Source organism: Topomyia yanbarensis, chromosome 1 (genome assembly GCF_030247195.1).
Source record: "Topomyia yanbarensis strain Yona2022 chromosome 1, ASM3024719v1, whole genome shotgun sequence".
NCBI lineage: Eukaryota > Metazoa > Arthropoda > Insecta > Diptera > Culicidae > Topomyia > Topomyia yanbarensis.
This window is the reverse complement of record NC_080670.1, coordinates 26,855,031-26,876,655: the sequence shown is the minus strand read 5'-3', so window position 1 is coordinate 26,876,655 and position 21,625 is coordinate 26,855,031. Positions and strand designations below refer to the sequence as shown.

Below are 21,625 nucleotides of genomic sequence, written 5' to 3'. Positions count from 1 at the left end.
ATCAACTCTTGTGACCGTGGTTTGTGAATTTTTTAGGTTCAAATAATGCAATTTAACACTCACATGATTTGAGGATTTTTCCAGACACGGAAAAGGCGAATCAACTTTTGTCACGTGATTTGAGATTTCTTTAGACTCAAATAATGGAATTCAACTCTGTCGCATGATTCGAAAATTTCCTCAGATGCGCAAGATGCAAATTTAATCTGTCACGTGATATGAGATTGTTTTTAGATTCGGAAGATGCAATCAAACCCTTTCATGTGATTGGTGATTTTTTTTAATCTCGAAAAATGCAAATCAACTCTGTCAAGTTATTTACGAACATCCACAAGCTCGGCTGAAGCGAAATAATGCTGCCACGTGGTTGAGAATTCTTCCAAACATGGAATATGCAGGTGATTTAAGTTTGTTTTAAACCCAAACATGCGACTGTCACATGATTTGTAAATTTTTCTATACTCGTAAGAATAATTTAAAAGCGAAATGAAGGGGATTATGTGCAAGACACTACCAATATGGATTTGCAGTAATTTCACCGAACGAACGAATCAATTTTAATCTTTCAGACGAATATTTTGTCACGTGACCACACTTCAAATTTTTGCTCCTCACTTAAAAGTGATTGTCGGTACCATGGCAGCTAATTTGACCGACTTGTCCTTAATCGTAACTGGATGCTGCGTCCGGAGAATTTTTTGCTTGTTTTTTGGTTGGAGAAGCTTCCAAGCTATGCTATGCAGGAAACATTCACAAAAATTGTTCAAACCAAATTTAACGTGGATTGCCGGCGGATTGAAAGCGAATTGCCGGCGGATTAAAAACGCATTGATGATGATTTTTCCATTGGCTATTTGATCCTAGCAATTCCACTCTTAAATCAACATTATTTGAGAAATTGTAAACACAGATCCATTTAGCTTAATTTTTCTAGTTGCGCAACAGCAAGCTTCCGTTCGTTATACGCCTCTTCTTATATTACCTTGCGTACCAGTGTTGCCGTTATTATTTTTTTTCAGCGCTGATATTTCCCTTGTAATATTTGAACTTTTACTAACGGAAAACGTTACCTTTTTCTTTTCTCGAAAACAAAATATCCGGATATCATTTGGTACACACAAACCTCCTCTCTGTCGAGTTATTCTTCCTCTCTGTCTAATAATCGTAGCTCGGATTATCCTAGGGTTATATACAGATTTTTGTTGTTGGTTGGTTGGTTGGTTTCTGATAAAGTTTTATATAGTCCTGTCACATTTAAATTCCATAGCTCAGTAAGAACACATCGCTACCAGGATACCGGGTTTCCGTACAGGATTGACACTAGCTGCGAATTTTTCTTTTCTGGGTTTCTTTAGGGTTGAGCAAACACTTTTCTTTTACATTATTTTCGATTTTTTTGTTTTGTCCCAGGGATAATTGTAAAATCTGTTCAACGACTTATCTAAACGTTTGCAATATACACTATAGCCTATTAAATGTCTGTATATTATATATGTATGTTGTTACAATCATCAATCTGAGGGTTTTGTTCGCTAACAAATAACGTGTTTTTATTTTCACCTAAGGTTTTCTGTTTCAAGTTTTCAGTCATTTTTTTCGGATTACTTATTCCCTCTTTTTTATTTGGATTCCTCCCAACCGGACCGGATCGGAAGAACTTCCTTTGATTCAGTTGTTCAGTTGTTAAAATATCATTAAACATTAAGCTTTCGCATTCAATATCTAACAACACATCTGGGTTTTGTTTTTGTTTTAAATTCTTTCTGTAAACATGTAAATATTTTCAACAGTATATTTATTGTATTTTCTCTGTGTTTTGTTGTTTGTTTATTTATTTGTTTGTTTGTGGTATGCGAGTGGTTTTGTGAATCAGCGTACGTATGTGTATGTGTGTGTGAGTCTATTGTATATGGAAAACAACGTATATAATTCTAAAACGTTAACTATCATTTCACATCTCTTCAGCGTTACACCCACTGTTTAAGTACAGCTAAAAGCTCTTTCCTTTCCCGCCACTAGTTTTTCTCCAGAACACGTCACTCTCATTCCATTGTTTATTTTAACCCGCGTAGAACCCGTGCTAGCCGGCTGTCGTCTGTTGTGCTTTTGATCTTTTCCTCTCTCCCGAATAAAAGTGCCATCTCAACCGACACTGCTGGCGGCTTTATCCGGAAGCGGAACACTTGACGTGAGTCCACGAAGTTGGAAATTCAAGGCTATCCTGATCCGCTGAGAGTTGGTTTTCTGTTTTGTTTAATCTCTTGGGTAGGATGGGGCAAAAGAATTTTTTGTGAAAAAAAACCAATAATTTTACAATAATTATTTCCCCAACTACAGTTAGTTTGAATGATTGGTTCAGTTTAATTTTAAGATATGCGCTTTTCATAATTCCATTCAGATTTATTTGTTCACGTTTGCAACATGACTCAAGTGAAACTTATTTATCCTTTTTTGACGAATTCATAATAAAATGACGCAAAACTGTATAACAGCCCCAAAAACCGTAGTCCAACCGTAACCGACCATATAATTTCGCATCAAAGTGAAAAAGTCAGTCCACGAAAAAGACACCCCCCCCCACATCAACTCGCTACATAGCTGCGGTTCATTCGTGCAGACCATCTCAACACAGAGACAATCGGAGCCGACAGCTCGAGCGCCTAAAACTAGGCCAAACTACTTTAACTGGAAAAGCGCGTTGGGAAAAACGGCGCGTTTCCGCCGACCGCACTCTGTGTGAGGGGGCTATAGAATGAAAGGGAATAAAATCTCGTCCGTCGTCGTCGTTTTTTTGTGTTTCTCTGAATGCGCCGCGAGGGAGATAGGGAAGAAGCAATAAAAAAAATCGAGGCCAAACGCTATAGTGTGTTCTCTAAACGGACCGGGAAAGTTGAGCGAACAAACAGGGTTAAAAAAATAAAAACCGGAAGAAACGTGCTGGTCGAGAAGGGGACGCGATTTATGGCGTGGCAGACTAGCGTTCGATTTTTGACGCGTTTTTTTTATTTGGCTAAATTGAATGGAGCTGAAAAATATTTTTTCCTTTCTTTTTTCATTCGACTGGGTGCACATTTACAGAGGTACATAAGCCATTTAGGTTGCATTGTGCGAAGAACCGGCTCGGATGAGCCAATAGGAGAAGGAAAAATTGTCTCTTCCGATGCCGGAGCAAAAAATTTATTTGATTTGAAATATATTCGAAAAAAAAACGTTTGGGTACAGATTTCTTAAAAATTCGATCAATATTTAAAAGAATGCAGAATAAATGCCGCGCCGCAGGAAAATAATTGAGCACACTGCTATTTGTTATCTAGGATAACAAATTGAAACAGCCTACCGCCAGCGTCAGTAGATTTACGCATATGACAAACTTCAATCGATGGCTGCACCGTCGATCTTAACTTTGTGAGCGGGTATGTAGACGCGGTAGTCCATCCCCAAAGGCTTGTCGCCAGCCACGTAATTTGCTTGCCTTAGCAATATTCTTTCTGGGCGAGTTTTTAAGCTACCTGTCAAGGGTGACATTTTTCAAAACCCTTAGAATAATTAGCGGATTAGCTTTGATCCGAAAGCTCAAATATTGTCCTACCGAATTCAATATGTATGATTTTAAACGAGAAGTTGTAGTCTTTGATGACAAATTTTGCTCGACATCCTTTTTACTATGCTAGGTCTTTAAAGGAGAGTTTATTTATACACGGGCCAAAGCCGGGTGTAAAATGAAAACTTAACGTATACGAAGAAAGAGACAGAAATTAGGGGAGGTGTACTAAATCTTGGAGTATGCTGTACTGGGCATGCAACGCTGCTCCAAGTAACCCGTTGGAGTGCGTTCAAAACAGCTTTTGTACTATTTGCTCACAGAAAACTACCTTGGAACGACCACATCTATCTTCCACTGAATATAAATAGAGACGTACTGCAAGATTCGCCAAAGCACGAGTCTCATCGCAGTAGGGAAAAAGTTTATGGCAGGTTTGCTTTATTTTAAAATATTTTCTGATTTCACTTTGAAGAAAAATGGGACAAATTTGAAGCCAATTTAGTTTTTGTGAAAGTGTGAATATTTTCGAATTAAAAAAAATTCTTGGAACTTGTTGAACTCAAAGCTACAGTGTTCATCTATGCCACCGGATGGTTGTCTTGACAAGCTAGAATCAACGCCGACCATGGATTCGTGTGGGCTATTTGCAAAATTCTTCAAATCTGTGTTTTTGGCTGAGAATCAGCCTCTGCCGCGGAAGCTGAGATCGCCTTGATGGATGTTTAGGAAATTGTAGTTGTTTGTGCTATTCTTCAATGATACTGTTTCGCGGTTAACGCAGATGATTTGAAGCTGTACCTTATAGTCCAATATATCGATGACTGTCGCGAGAGCTTTCGGATATATTCTTTAGATGAACCTGCCTCAAATATTTCGAAATGTTAAATGATCGCTTTCCATAATTAATCGGACACTTTACGACTACCAAATTGGTGGGGAAAGGCTCAATAGAGCTGGTAAGTTTAGCGGCCTCGACGTCTTGTTAGATGCTAAGTTAACATTCATCTCGCATCGCTTAACTTTAACCTTAAAACCAACTAGACAGCTCGGTTGTGTTTTCTCTGCAACACCCAAAAGCCCAAAAGAATGTGCAAACGACGCCACGGTGATACACATGCATTAGTAGCGATATCACAAACGCGCTAGCATACGCGACATACGCACACAATAACATACAAACGCTCGAACTTTACGCGATAACACAAACCCTGTCGAAAGTGCAATCTTCCACGCATGTTTGCAATCATAAAAACGTCACGGCGATTAAGGGAACATGTTGTTACTTACGAATTTAAAAACGTTGTTTCAAGCTCCAACATACAAAAGCCCGTTCACGCACGATCATGAATCGTACTCGTACGGAAGCTCCAACCCTAAAATACTAAACTGGTGTATGTACACAAGGCGACAAGGTACAGTGCGTCATAGCTGGACACTCCAATGTGAACAATGTTTCACTTCACTTCAGTACTTTCAAAATTAAACATCGGAATGACATCCAAGCTAGCAAGAATAGCCGAGCAGTCCGAATAGTTTGGATAGCGACAGTCCATCTTGAGGCTCCAAGGCCATGAGATCATGTGTCCATAATTCTAAATATACATCATCTGTTGAGAGTTGATAACAAAGAGAACAAATTTTCAAAAGCACAAAAGGAAACTCTTAAGTTACCAAGATGAATTCAGCAGCCTGACTAGTAACTAGGCGTATAAGGTGATGATAGTCTAAGATGACATCTGACATAGACTCCAAATGTCCGAAGAGCCAAAAAGCGACATTAATTCAATAATCTACAAGTCCACGAATAGTCTCTCAGTCCACAAACTCATGAATCTACAAATCCAAGCCAAAGAGTCCAGCATTCGAATTGTCAAAGAGTACAGTAGTCCAAGGGAGCGAGAAGTTGAGTCAGAGGGACCGAAAGTTCGGGAATTCCTTGAGTCTGAGTCTACGAGTTTCAGGATTCCAAGAGTTTGACAATCAAACGAAGTTACCAAGAAGAGTTGAAGAGCCTCTAACTCTAGCTTAAGTGTCAAAAAGTTCCGGAATCCTAGAAACCTTGTGTGATTCTACAAGTTCGTATAGCCAAGAGTCCGAGAATTCAGGCGTCCTAGAAACAGACCAAGAGTCTCATAGTGCGAACCTGGCAAGTGACCAAGATCCAAGATTTCATTCGAATAGGTGTCTAAAAGAACTAATGTTCCAACATTAAAAAGTGGCCAAGGCTCCAAGAAGAATTCAGAAGCTCAGAGCAGCCTAGAGTCCACGAATTGAAGCGACTAAAAGTCCGAGAAACCAAAACTTTCAGACCAAAAAGTCGAAAAGTCCGGAAGTTCTTAGATTTACTAACTTCTAGACTTTTTGCCACTGTTGCTCTGGAAGTTTTGGTTTCTCGGAATTTTGGTCGCTTCAGTTCGTGGACTCTGGGCTCCTGGGGTTTTTGAATTCTTCCAGGAGTACAGGAGTCCTAATGGTCGAAGAGACCGAGGAACGGAGTCCGAAAGACCAAATGTTCGAGGTTCCCAAGAGTCCGAGAAGCCAAAAATTACACTGAGCCAAAATTATGACGAGTCTGAGGAGACAAAAGCTCGTGAAGTCCAGAAATCTAGAGTTCAAGATGCCAGGAGTTTAGTAGTAGCAAGAGTTCCAAATTACCAGGTACATGTCAAAAGCCTAAGAGCTCAAGAAGCTAAGAGTTAAGGAACCCAATTTACCAGGAATTCTAGGGGTCCAAGCGTCTTGAAAGTAGATGTTCAAGTCCCCAATAAAGAGTCCAAGTGTCCGAGAAGTCTAGAGTCCAAGTGACCAGAGCCCAAATGGCAAGAATCCCCCAGTAAAGAGTCCACGAAAGTACCACAAGTTCAAGTATCCAAGAATTCATAAGAGTAGATAACCTTTGGCACTAGTTAAAAAGTCCAATACACCGAGTACGTCATTAACAAACGTTGAAAATAGAGGTCCAAGTGCATTTCCACATACAAAACAACAAATCGTTTCCATTGTGGCAGGGCTTACTCTGATCCGTTTGATTCGTTATTGCACGGTCGCTTCGTACAATAATCGAATGACAAGCAGCATTGAATGAATGCGGCCGAATATGATCAATTGTCATTCGATAAGATTGAATATTTGTTACTCTGGTGCCGAGTACTTTCAATACACATCAAGTGAACACATTGAAAAACTCTACTGATATTCAAGAAGAGGCATAAAATTCTCGAACTGAGTGAAAACGACGCCCTTGTCTTCCGGATCGGAATAACAAATTTAAAACAAAATACAATTTTGTTGTACTATGCTGTGCTGTAAATCTGGTCTCGTTAGTAGTAAAAATAACAGAAAATTATAACAAAAATCAACGCGAGGTATAGTTCGGAAAACTTTTTGGTATGTGCTTTTGATCGGGTTATGAACCATCACAACGTCAATGACCAAAAAATCACTGTCAAGCCTCTCCAAATCAACTCCATACAATCCATTAACATACAAACGCTCGGGCATTGCGTGATAATACAACACTGGTCACAAACGTGAATATACAACTGCAATCATCTACGCAAGCTTACGCCCGTGATCTCGCAAACAAAAAACGCCCCTGTGATTAAGCGACCTTGCTCTCGGTACTAGCAGCTTAGTTTCATGCCTTCAGTAGGACTGTTCTAAAAAACTTAATAACGCCCATAAACACTAGACAAGTTTCAGGGGTACATTGCTGGAAATTCTAGTGGTATGGAGAAACTCATTCTCTTCTAGCCTTTGAATCGTACATTACAAATTAAATATCACATTCGCGACGCGTGGGGGCATTCAACAACTTACTCGGAAATTCAAATAACCTGTTATATAAGCGAATTTACACATTTACACTTGCGACATACAAACGCCCCCTCGATCAAACACGTGAACATGCAATCGCTTGCATCTTTCGCGATCATCAACACACACCTGAACATGTGAGTCCTGTTCGAAGCTATAAATGCGTTCTCATGTGCGAACATGTAAACGCTCGTTCCCACGCGAGTATAAAATTTTGACGATCTCTCATCTGAACCGTATACTCAATATCACAATCAAAATCGCAGCCCACTGTAATTGGTTTTGGGCAGTGTTTTAGTGGGGAATATTTCCCGTCTACTTTTGCATAAATCAAATGCAAACACCATTTTTTTAATATAAAAAAATGGCAACCCTGTTAAAAATCCTTCCTTCTAATTGTTGTTCTCTGAAACGAACTAAAAAACAATAGCCTGCTTTGAAAGTGCAGATTCGTCGAAAACCTTCGACTAGCGGAAGAGACAGGCGACTGTCATTCTTCCCCACCCTAAGCTCAGGCAGCCAAGCAGACATGTTCATTCATTTTAATCCGCGAGCTACCTTGACCTTGTCCAGCTTATCTGGGGTGCATGGAAGAACACATCACCGCCGCGAGGAGTAACAATGGGCGGAAGTGAACAACAAAATAGAAAAACGCTCCCGCTTTTCGTGCTAGAGATATATGTAGACGGAAAAGTGCATGCGATAGCAGTTTCCTTTGAAATGTGACAAAAGGGAATGCAGCACGAATAGCGGGAGGGGGGGGGGAGCAAGAGATGTATAGAATGTAAACCGTTCAGATAGTGAATTATCTTGTGAGCCAAACGACAGTAATGCACGGCCCGGAGCTTTGACAATGGAATTCATGTTTCATCATTTTTTTTTCTTCCCTTTTTTTAGAGCTGCACCGGCGTTTGTTTCCGCCGTAGTGATGTAAGATGATGGCTGTCGCCGTCGTAGTTGGCGTTGTTCGGCTGGGTAAACGAGTTCGGAGCGGGTACTGGTAAAAAGTGCAGTGTTGTCAGATTGATTGAAATTTGCGGAACTAGAACTCGTAAATAAGAAAAACTGATATTTTAAGTGATTAAAACCGAGTGCCAAATATTTGGAGTTGGTAGCGGAAGCCATTTTGAGCGAAAAATATACTGGTTTTTTTAGATGAAACATTTTCTTCTTTTAAACATGTTGCATTGGAATTTGAATTTTTTTTCAATGGCGATAATCGAAAAAAAAAAGTCAAAAAATTGCTCATTGTCACTTGTCCTGTTCCAAATTTTTTACTAACATGTTAAATTAACCGAAACTTTTCGTTCAGTGTATTTGAAAAATCGCAAAAACTCGCCAGTTTAGTCAAATTGAATTTTCCATATCAGAGTTGGCCATGCCCGTTTTCAAACACATGCCGAACATGGCCAACTCTATTCACTTCTCAACATCTCACTCTCTGTGTCACATGACGTGCGAGAATCTCTCGTTCCCAATCAATGGCAGCGATGGCACGAGGTCGACAAAAGCTGACTTCCGAGGAACCGGGGAAAAAAAAACCATTCGCATGCCGGGAATAATTTCTTTCCTCACCACTCCCGGCGGGGATTTTGGTTCGCATAGTTCCGTCGGTTTTTGTCGTCAGAGTTACGGAGACGATTTGATTTTCGAGAGTGCTTTTTCCACCCATTCAGTGACAGTCGAGTCGGACGTGAGACTGCAAAACGGGTTCTGTTGCTGTTGCTGATGCCGAGATAACGTGACCGCATAGTTCTATGTAGCAGAAGCAGTAGTCTGACTGGCAGTTGATTTTCTTCCCTTTTATTCCGGGATCCGGTGGGGCTGCTTTAAAATTGTATCTCATTTCTAGCTCCGGGGGTTCCCCGAACTGACAGTCGTGCGAGAATGGGGTAAAAGTAAAATGCTGTCAGTTTGATATGACAATTCGGATTTTTATTTTCCAGGCTACTCCGATGCGGTCAACACGGTTTAACAGAAATAAAAGTACTGTCAAAAGTTTTTTGACACTTATGGGGGGTCTGCTTTGTTTCTGTTTAAACAACAGTAAATTTCGGTTTGAAATAGTTCGAAGCTGTTAAAGGGAACTCCTGCTGACCGATTTATGGAAAAGTATTTCTGTTCCTATTCATTCCACACTAGTGCTACCTACAAGTGTAATGCTGACGGTTAAATCAAATGCTCGTCTACTCGGTGGAATGGTTCCGCAAGCAGAACGAGCAAGCGAAGCTTTTCGACTTTGATCTAATTTTACATCCACTGCTAGCGACGGAGTTGTTGACCTAGTTCGGAAAGGAATCCCGCATCGTAATAACGTTGGATTAAATCCTGAAGCAATGGTTACTGTGTTCTAAACAAGCTCGGGCTGCTGTGATGAGTACAAAAAGGAGCTCCGCAAAGCTGGTTTAGGAATTTTTATTCTGGATTCAGTCTTTTTTTTTTTGACAACAAAATGTTACAACCGAAACGGTTGAAGGACAGAGATACAATACGTCTTCCATCAACCCAACCCATAGATACTTCATTACGTTAATTTTTCAACCCCAATTAAGATATCAGCAACGCTCTAATTATAAGCTAGCAATCAACCTTGCACCAGATTCCCGTTAATTTAATCTCGTCGAAAAATAAATTCGGGCGCCCTTTACCTTGGTGTTTGCCACTTGACACACCTTGCTGCTAATCCGATCCGGCTTCGACCTCAGCCAGATCATTATCTCCGACGAAATGGCGTTTCTCTACCACCTCCTCGTCGATTTCGTTTTTTTTTTGTTTCGGTGGCTCCACTTTCCGAAGTGCAGTAATTATTATTTCGATTTAATTTCATAATATACTGACGTCGGTTGAATGAGAGGCCTCCCGCTGCTTGACTTATTACGTGGATACTCCATCCCAGATACTCGAACGCATAGTATTTCACCCACCTACACCGTTATATGGGGTAAATCGGGGTAAAATACAGTCGAATTGGAGTTCAATTTCTTATTCGATTAAATGATCCAAAACACCGATCGAACTACCCTTCTTTCGCCAGTGCGTATGCAATTAACCGTAAAGCCATTCGCCCAGAGGTAGGCAATTAACCATAATGGTGTTTTACTCAGGGGAAAAAACACTTTGGATCGTAGCCAACCATGCTGCTTGGTCTACGGTCTCACTCTGTGGTACACGCTGGAAAGTATCATTTTTAATTAAGCTCCTCTCACGATCCCACCCCAGTCAGCGCCTTCTCAGCCAATAAGCCTCTCTTTTATAGCTGCTTATGTTCGTCATAGATTCAGTGTGTAATAATGGCACTCTATAGCCTTCTTGTTCGCACTGCCATTGCTGGAAAGACGGTACAAAATATGAGCTTTGCTCACTGGCATCGCCTGTTGAAAAATAGTTTCGATGTCTGAGCTTCCGGCTGTTCCCTTACCTGTTTGACATTTCAGAAACGATAACGACTTAAAACTTTTCCGATGACGACAAGATCAGCACCAGAGACGACGGCCACACTAACGTTTATTTCAGTGTACCTTAACCGTTTGCCTTTAAAATATATTGCCATAACCAGACGCTTGCTTTGTTTATGTTATTGATCCTTTTCAATTCGCTTTTACTTGCAATGTTTTGGCACATCATCATTTTCTTCTGCTGATATAGAGAACACAAAAAATATCACACCGATCTAACAACACTTTAGAACTGCGCTAATTCGACACGGACTACCCTAACCTATATATGTATGGGGGAGCGCTTGTGACGCTATTGTCCGGATTTGACAATAAACAACACAATCTTCTAGTTTCCTATACATATTTGCTATTCTCGAGCACAACAAAGGAAAAAAGAAAATCCTACCACGCAATGTGCATATTTTATGTTTTGTTTTCTTTCGCGTCTCGACAAATTGACACTCATTGTCCGTCCACAGTGAAAACCGAAATAATCTACTGATATACTGTATATTGATATTTGATAGGTGGCAAAATTGCCGTACTCTTACCATGATGAAAGTTTCTTTCGGTTGGGTCATTGAAGTTGACAAATGCATATCGCTAAATGATTAAAAAATAGATTTTTACATGAAGCAAAAAATACTCGAATCTATAAATATAGGTAGTAACACTCATTTCAGCAACAGTTTCTAGCTATTATGGATTGAAAGTACTAGTTTTAGAGTTTATTTTGCAGAATTGCTGTAATTTACCCATTTCTCAATAAAATCGTCAGAAAATCCTCGTCAGTAACTAAAACTAACTTAATGCTAGTTATAGATAAGTCCAAACCAGCACCAAATTGGGACGAGTTAGACACTAAAATCCAAAAAGTCACACGTCTTGCGTGAACGTTTAACAATTGGCTTATACCGAGTGATGTCGCGATAGAAAGCACAGAAGTTCTCTTTGCCGACAAGGAATGTGAACCGAAACTGGTATCTTTTGGTATAAGAACCAAACGCCTAGTACTATGCAAATTCCCCAAATGGGAAAAATTTTTGGATAATGTTGCGAAGGAGTACCAGCTCACAAAGTGGAGATAAATGGCGTAGTTACCGATTCGAGTTGGAGCCGAGGAATGGGCGATGTGGATGCGATTTTTTACAAAAAAAAATCGATTATTTTACTTTAAACAATCGTTTTTTTTAACCGATCTTTCCCGATCGATGTTTGAACAGCATCGATTTTACTGAATCTGATCGATCTGATAAAATCGATTCATCATTCAAAAATTTACTTAGGAAATTTAATTTAGAAATGACATGATTATTTTAAATCGTTTTTTCACCTCGAAAAATCGATTTTATTCTTCCGGTCTTTTTCAGTTCGATGTTTGACAACGGCGAAATTGTTGTAATCTGATCTCGCAATGATATTTCGAAAAATAAATAAATCTCCACTTATAGTATTCAAAACAAACAAACAACTTTTGTTCAAAATATTAATTATAAAAAGTGACCAATTCACAGATATCAAGATAAAAATTGTAGTTAAATTTTCAAGCCTTATTTAAAAATCTGGCATCACTGTTTATGACCGCATTAACATCGGTTTTTACAGTTTCTGTTGTAGAATTTTATAAATTCACAAATCTGCTAAGGAAAAGTTGACCGACCAACTAATTTTACATGAAAACAGTTTCGAAAAGAGTACTTCAGTAAAATATACAATAGACTACTTTAATATTGGTATACAGTACTTCAACCACTAGACTCGATCCTCGTCGATTTGGATAAGGCTTTGCACATGTGGATGTATCGATACTATCATCAGCATGGTTCGAAATCCGATAATCGCCAATAAATTGAGCATATTCAATCACTGATAAAATGGATTTTTAAAATCTACCAGGATCTGACGAAACGATGTGGCCGACATTTTAAAAGTTCACCCACATAAGCCCAGCCCTTTGGATTCCAGCTTAAAGCTAGCGTTGATGGAGACCGGATTCCTGCGTAGGACTACCGTGTTCACGTATCCGCTCATAAAGTAAAGATAAATGGCGTAGTTAACGATTCGAGTTCGGCTTGAAATGGGTGATATCGATTGCAATTTTTAAAAATCCAAAGTTTTATCTAAAAAATCGATTTTAATGATCCGATCTTTCTCGATATTTTATTTCGTTTATAGAGGTTTTAACCTGATGGTCATTCATCTCTATTTCGGGTTGAAAATTTAACCCCATGTGCGAATTTGGGTACCGAGCCCAAGTGAGCTACGTAGAAAGCAATCGATTTACCAACTACGATATATCCGTACCTGGTTCGATGATTGACAACATCGATTGTGGTAACATCGCATTTATTTGTCACAATGCCCATCACTATGTTGGGAATGCTGGAGCAGTTCCCTGGTAGACTGTTTCAAAATCCTCCTGTTCCTGTGAGATATCGGGTTGCAAGCGATCGCGTCTTGGACCAGTCACCAAGGACGGAATAAAGATCTACGTCCGATCAAATCGAGTGATGCGGAATTATCCTAATTACGCTCTCTTCGCCAGAGTGTCAATACTGTACCAATGGAATGCTGAAAAGCGTCCCCCGGCTGTGGGTTCACATGAGCTCTCGATAAGTCCCGCTTATAAATAGTGTGAAGAGAAACTGAAGAATTCTCTTACGGCACGCTCTAAGCACTCTTGCAGAAAGGCTAACAAAAGCAACGCCACCGACCATGACCAACTCTTGTGTTCTATTGAGTCAGGGTCAGGAACAGTGTGTCCCCATGATGGGACATCTTTTTCAGCGCCTAGAAGCTACAGGATGAGGAAGACAGTTTCCCCCCTAAAAGGCCAAAAGGATTATTTAAAGGGACAACCTAAAGATAATAGATCGAGCTCAAAATCGAAACAATTAGCTCTTGGTCTTGGAATTTTGAATTAGAAGAAGAAGCTCTCACCCCTTCCATAGACGCCAAAAACCTCAAGTTGATTAGATTTGCGGACAGCGATTTCTGCGCCTGCGAGAATAGTTATCACATCATCGTGCATGTTATTTGGGCGTGCACCGAATATTGTGGCGCCAGGTCTCATTTCTTGGATTTTCTTCGGACTCGTTCCAGTTCGGGAATATATTCGAAAGCCTCGATCTACCCTATGTGTCTGTCATCTTCCTTTTTTGAAGCGAAGAGTAGGCAAATTCTGCCCCTTTTAGTTTTATTTCCCGTTTTCAGAAGTCTATGCACTAGAGCGCTACTGCGTGATCGTTTTCATCCACATCGCTACATGCATTAACTGCGCAAGTAACCCATAAGCATTATAACGTAGCCTTAGCTTTGATTTAGATTTGAAAAAGTCGTTAGTCCTTATATGCTGATTTAATGCTAATTTAATGCCAGAAAAAGCGCAGAGATTGACAACCCGTTTCCTGCATAATTTTTGCTGTTACTAAGAACCAATGCAGAACTGTTCAAATTGAGAGCCTGTTATCGGCACTACTCCTGCTCTTAAACAGCTTCGAATGGTTGTTATTTCTCGCACTATTATTATGATAAACAAAAACAGAAGGAAAATTAAATAATGTGTAGAAGTGTAATTGACACTCTTCTAATGATATAAAATAAATTTTTCAATCTCGGCGGAATTTGGTTTTTACATCATATGAAAAAGATTTTTTCAAAATTACCTTTAGTGAGTCCCGAAAAGCCTAAGCAGATGGTAAACCACTCGTCGTATATTCGCCCAATCCCAGCCGGGAAAGATTTTTAGTGATCAGTAGGAACGTAGCACTAGCCCTGCAAATGTCCTGTACACTAAAAATTGGTTGGAAAGCCTGTCCATGTAAAAGGTCAAGTTCCGCAACGGAATGAGGTAGTAGTTTTTGGGTTTCGAACATCGCTATCTTGCTTTGCAATTCATTGTGTCTGCCTACGCTTTATTGGGTATGTTCGAACGCAATAAAATGGTCGCATATTTAACTCAAGAAAAGATGCGTAACGAATAATACCACAGCATTACATTGGCTTTATATTTGTTCTATAATAGCATTTAATGCGTATGTAAATCATAGTTTAACGATTGCGTTATATCAGCTTTATACACGTATATAGAACTGCCACTAATGCTATATTTTGCCAATGCTTTTATGCATTTTTACTGCAAATGTAGAGATCGATTCCATTGAGAGAGGCTAGGAAATGCAAGTTCTAATGTATCACCAATATCTGCAATAGTGCACTATCTCAAGTCTTATTGTTGCTTGGGAGAACTTGGCCGCCACTGGTCAGTTTCTGCGTCTAAAATTCTAAGCTTCTCTAGTTAGATTGTTGAGTCTAGCTAGTTCAGTGTTCTACCAAGGGGTTCTTCAGAAGTACGCCTAACTCGAAGCGGACAAACCTCTTGGTATGCTGCTACTGCGAGACAATTTATTTTATCCACAACCTCATCCAAATCACTTACAGACTCAACCGTTGGAGAATACTCACCATAAGCTATTCGCTAAACCCTTTTCGTAGATTTTCTAGCTCGTGGATTTGGGATTACGATATGCTATTGTATCTAGCGGGACTTAAATGATCAGATAACCGCCGTTCGAGCTAATTAATAACAAACCAGTTTGCTAACGCATGCATAATACTGTCGGAGCAAAGAGTTGCATCTCACATCCTTTCACTGGCTGATTGATCAACTATTGGTCGATTGCCTACATTAAATATATGTAGATTTGTGCTGCTTTAGTATATCATTAATTTAGGACATTTCAAATTGATATCCGAACCTCCCCAAGTTATGTTTTGGGCTCTTTGCATCACTGCCAATTATGGGGGATATCGATCAATAAAGCCCTGTGTATGTTATTAATAATCATATTAATTGTGACAGCGCAAATGTCGCGAATTGTGAGTGCGGATATAAGACATGCATCAACAGTACTATTCGCAAGTATGCATGCACAAAGCATTGCACAAAGATTGTCAGGCCATGCTTGTTTAAAGAACCGAAAAAGCGGGGTTTAGTAGCTTTCCAATACACCCAGGTTTTTTTTACGCGGGGGATACGTACCGCGAAAAAAACCGCGTTATTTGGAAAATCCGCGTAAAAAACCGCGGTAATTGGAAAATCCGCGCAAAAAAAAAACACGTCAATTCGAAAATCCGCGTTAATTTGAAAATTTTCGTAAAAAAACTCAGCAAACGTTTTTTTGCACGGATTTCGAAATTAACACGGTTTTTGCAAAAATATTCTAAGTCCTTTTGAAGGCAAAAGCAAAAGAGATTTTCGGAGAGATGCAAGAGACGGGTCTGGACTCCTTATGGCCCGCACCTCAACAATATGGGTATTTTCGGAATGGTCTTGAAGAGTAGCTGCCAGATTTTTGACGCCATTTTGAAATCAAAGATGGCGACCTCCGGTTTAGCGAAATTCGTTATAACTCAATCAATATGGATATTTTCGGAATGGTCTTGAAGAGTAGGTGCCAGAAATTGATGCTTGACGCCTTTTTGAAATCCAAGATGGCTACTTCTGGTTTAGTTAAATTTTTTACAACATGCAATATGGGTATTGTCGGAATGGTCTTGACGAGTAGGTGCTAGAAATTTATGTTTGACGCCATTTTGAAACCCAAGATGACGACTTCTGGTTTAGCGCAAATTTTTAACAACCCCTGCAATATGGGTATTCTCGGAATGGTCTTGACGATTAGGTACCAGAAATTTATGTTTGGCGCCATTTTGAAATCCAAGAAGGCGACTTCAGATTTAGCGCAAAACTTCTACAACCCATGCAATATGGGTATTGTTGGAATGGTCTTGACAGGTAGGTGCCAGAAATTTATTATTGGCGGTATTTTGAAACCCGAGATGGCGACTTCCGGTTTTTTCGCTGTAACCCAATCGATATGGGTATTTCCGGTCCACCGAAATTTCCGCATGAAAAATCCGGGGAATCACGCAAAACGTCCTCGAACATTAGATCTAATCATAAACCAGCAAAATGCAAAATATTTGTATGTGTTCATCCAGAAGCGTGCAGTGAGAATGGAAGTGAGTAAAGAAAGAGATGTATGTGGTGTGAGTTGGGGGTTTGAATTGATTCAAATTAAACACATTTCTTAAATTCAAGTAAATTGAACTGTTTAATTCAAATATTTGTATTACAACTTCAACTTCCAAAAATACCCATATTGATTGGATTATAGCGAATTTCGCTAAGTCGGAAATCGCCACCTTGAATTTCAAAATGGCGTCAAAAATCAATTTTTGGAACCTACTGATTAAGATCATTCCGAAAACACTCATATTGACTGGGTTATAGCGAATGTGGCTAACCCGGAAGTCGCCATCATGGAATTCGAAATGGCGTCAAACATCGACCTTTGTCTCCTACTCTTAAAGACCATTCCGAAAATACCCATATTAATTGGGTTATAGCGAATCTCACTAAATCGGAAGTCGCCACCTTGGATTGCCAAATGGTGTCAAACATAAATTTCTGGCACCTACTCGTCAAAACCATTCCGAAAATACCCATATTAATTGGGTTATAGCGAATTTCACTAAATCGGAAGTCGCCATCTTTGATTTCAAAATGACGTCAAAAATCTATTTCTGGCAGCTACTCGTCAAGTCCATTCCGAAAATACCCATATTGTTGAGGTGCGGAATCTTCCAGACCCGTCTTTCCGAAAATCTTCTAAGTCTTTTGCATTCAAAAGGACGGAATATTTTTTGCAAAAACCGTGTTAATTGCGAAATCCGCGCAAAATAAAACAAATGCCAAAATTCTTCTAAGTTCTTTACATTCAAAAGGACTTGGAATATTTTTGCAAAAACCGCGTTAATTGGAAAATCCGCGGCAATTGCAAAATCCGCGTAAAAATAAACTCGTAAAAATGATTTTTTTTCGAAAATTCAAAACGGCATTTTTCTTTAAACAATTTTTTTTCTGCTAGCGTCAAGAATAGGTCTTGTTCTGTTGATCTGATTTCGTTTATTCAAAAAAACTGTTTGGAAGTAGTATATACTTTTTTGTCTGACTTATACCTAACACTGGCATCAAAAATAATTTATTTATAATTTTTAAACGAGATAAAAGAGACAAATTTCACTTTTTTCTTTAACGTCTACAAAATTGTTTTTTTTCATCAAACTTATTAAAATTAGATACAAGTTATAGGAAATTTTATCTATTTTAATAAATTATATTCATTTTTCATTTCAGTTAACTACGAGAAGCCCCGCACTTGACAAAGTAGAACGATGCTTCGCGCGCAGAGGCCGATGATATCCGTTGTTTTGAAGTTCGAAAAGAAATAATCATTTTCTAATTATCGATAAAAAACGAATGAAAGATCGAAAGCAGAAGTTCGTATGTTTTTCCACAAAAAATTACCACATATTGCTTGATTTTGCGTCGAATCCAGAAGGAGCTCCTCTTAAAGGCAGGCCAATCAGACATCGTTGGCTGCGATCGGTTCGCTGACTACCACATCTACATCCCTGCTCGCAAAGTCGAGATCGATGGTGTAGTCACTCGTTGCACAAACGAGTAGATTATACGCGTTTTTTTGAATTGAGTATTTTTTTAAGGAAATAAACCAACATACTTGTATGAACGAAAATCTCAATAAAAAAACTGGCACCGCTTCTAGCGCCGAAAGTATCGATGTTGAGCCACCATCCGAAATCATCGCAAATCTGCTTTCTCGGGCGACTGACCAGACAGTTGTGGAACAAACAAACTCATAGAAGAAAAGAAACCAGTGCCTACTCAAAATGGAATGTCAACTTCAATGACTCAACTGTATTCGCTCGGCTCGCGTTGTTTTTTGTTCGCACTGCTTCATATTATTTTCCGCTTCATGCTGTTACGCACCCGAATTTAACTGTTATTTTTTCATTCGTTTGTTTGTATGCTCGCTTGTCGACACGCGTGTGTTCTTTCCTGAGCAGAAGAAAAAAATTTCATCATTATTCTAGTTTTTATGTTTGTTTTTGTTAAATTTTCTACTGTAATTCGAATTTATTTTGCTTTTCACGATATGTTTAGCTCCTATAGATTTTTTGTTGTATGCAATTTCACTTTAGCATCGGAATGGATTCCTAAAGTTCACTAACCCAATGTTTGGTTTGTTTGAATTCATTGTGGTGTACTTTTTGGGTGTCAGTGTGAATGTGTTTGTGTGCGTTAATGTACTCTAAATCGAAGCCCCCTCTCTGACTGTGTAGAATTGTGGAGAAAGATTTTATTCCAGTGTTTTTTTTTGTGTTCCATAGTGCTTTGCGGTTGTTGTTGTTGAGATTTTGCTTCAACCTGTTTCTTGTCGTCGTCGCGTCCTCTAACGTGAGTATGTTTCATGTATCGGTGTGTCATCGAGAGATTGAAGGTTCTAGGTTGATAGGAAGAGCGGATTAGGCTAGGTCAGGATTTAGAACTACTTCGGTGCTGCGAAGCTTGCCAGTGTCGGTCCGCTAACATGTACATGGCTTTGATATTCTGCGCTGTAGCTACCAAGAGAAGGAAAACTTTAAGGAATTGTTAGCGATATTTACAGTTTATCGTGTATGTGTGTATGCGTGTTTCGCGAAGACATTGGTTCTCTGGAGGAGGAAAATGTGGGGAGTTCCGTACAATATTCACCGCTTCGTAGGTTTCTCCACAGATGGCAGGACTATCGTCACTAGGGACATAATCTCTTCTATCTTATCGCTGATGCCCGGTTCATTCGTTGGACTTGGCAAGGATCAGGATGTCAGCTAATCGCTATTTTTTGCGGCTGCGATCGAGCAGGGATCGTACCCGGATCGACGGATCTAGTTGCAAGTGGACCATAAAGCGCCTAATAAAGCTACCACCGGCAGCCGTTGTCGGTTAACACTAGGTGGAACAAAATCTGTCCGAATTCTAACAGCCGGGGGGCCGTGGCTATCCATCGGCGAAGTGACCTGGCCCCAGTTGGAGCTTATCTCACTTCGGTTCGCCCATCGTCTGTCCGACCACTATTATCAGCACGATGAATACTGCCAGCAGTACCAAAATACAGCAGATTGCCACTGCAACCATTGCACTGTTACTCATTCAACTATCTGGTTCTGGAAATGTTGGCCTACACAGAGATTTAAGCTTGCACTACCGTGCCGGAGAAGTAGCACCCGAAACCTTGGACGTCGTAGTCACAGTCGTCGTCGTCGTCACCGCCACCGCCGTCTGTACCCAGGACCCGATTACGAGTCACGCGAACCACCACAAATCAAATCGATTCTGACAGCACCTAGCAGCCCCACTCTTAAAACTTTAAAATCAACACCAGACACTGCCCATAAACGACTAAAAAATAATCAATCTTTGATCATTCAATTTCACTAATGTACTTCTGCAGCGGCTCACTCCTCGTTGCACACAAACCACCACCCCGAACACATACTCAATTACGTTTCATCTTCCCGGAGTGAAGCGGTACACTGATTCAAATCTTCACCCACGGCACTCTGCTTCTACTCCAACTGCTCACGTGCTTCCGTGATTCGCCCCTGTCCGCTGGGAAGAACGCTGCGCTGATCTGGAAAATAATTAAGGATCATACTCTTTATGTTCATCTATATTTAGATAGATTCCAACTTCCAAATCCAAATGCGCTCCGGTCAGACCGCCGGAAGAAGAGGGAGCAACCGAAAGGAGAAACACTCGTTTGACCTTGTTTGTTCTTGTTTTGTTTATTTTCATTTCGTCCCAGCAACCACCGCCCGCATTTCGGTTTGGATGCTGATTGAAGAGACGGGTAGCAGCAGTAGTAGTAGGCCTTGGTTCGATGGAAAATTATTTTTCTTTATATTTTTTTCAATGTGTAGTAGCTGTTTCATTGCGACGTGAGAGGACCAGGAAGAAAAATTGTAGACGGGGAAACCGGGTGATTTAATATGTCAGCAATAAAGCGCAGCGAAACTCGTTAATACTCATTAGATGTGGGATTCGGATCAAGCATGCTGGAATGGAAATGGTGAGCCCGGAAATTGCAATTCACGCGTATGGGTTCGGTTTGGCATGAACGGTTTCGGTCCCAGCAGGGCGTTTTATATCGATGAACGAATCGGAGGATCGAAAAGAGGTTATTTTGGAGCAAATAATTGGAAAACATGGATCGAATGCACCAGTTTTGACGGAGAAAATCCTACTTGACGTATGCTGGAGTCAATTTTTTCATTGAAATTAACCGTCTTGTAGTTTTCGATCGGTAAAAATATTCCTCCCGTCCCAATTTCAAAATTTTTTGTGCGAGTCCAATAGTCACTCGCGTCACGAGGAATAGTCACTAGTAAAGATAGGTACCAGTTTTTATTTCATTATTTTTTCTTAAATTTAGGGTTTTTGCCTTCAGAATTAACCCACCTAACATCAACATGGGAATTGTCATTATCAAATACTTCTTCTAAGGAAAAATAAACTTTTTAGTTCAGTTGAGCTTTGTCCGGAAAGAATTCGGCGAATTTATTGGTAATTTATCCGGATTTACATGGGAACTCCTCGGCCGTATAAAAAGTGGTATGCTGAATGACTTCGACCAGGTAAACTGGAGCGTTTTCTGCGAATCTATTGTGTTAACGTACCCTCCCGGACAGTGTAGATCGATGGTGTAGTCACTGAGCGGTCCGAAAAAAAGTTTTCCGTACGATAATGCTTCAACCGGATTTTGAAAATATAAACAAAAACAAGAAATTGAAGCTGTTTATTTCATTAAAATTCCAACCGGAACCACTGGCACAAGTTACTTGAAAATGTTGCAATCTTAACAGTTTCAATGAATTCCCACTCCTAGGTCGATGGGTTTGATGGTACTGCAAATCTCAAACA

The 21,625-nt window shown here is 39.9% G+C and overlaps 2 protein-coding genes across 14 annotated transcripts in view; both read right to left on the bottom strand.

The window, feature by feature from the left end:
- LOC131677148 (cubilin) overlaps positions 1-21,625 on the bottom strand; it is a 237,919-nt gene that overhangs the window by 53,619 nt on the left and 162,675 nt on the right. The window lies entirely within an intron of this gene.
- LOC131677150 (uncharacterized) overlaps positions 27-21,625 on the bottom strand; it is a 60,417-nt gene continuing 38,818 nt past the window's right edge. Inside the window, exon 2 of the mRNA XM_058956815.1 lies at positions 27-20,336. Coding sequence (XP_058812798.1) covers positions 19,745-19,855 — 111 coding nt within the window. The 5' untranslated portion in view covers positions 19,856-20,336 and the 3' untranslated portion in view covers positions 27-19,744. The remainder of the gene's footprint in view (positions 20,337-21,625) is intronic.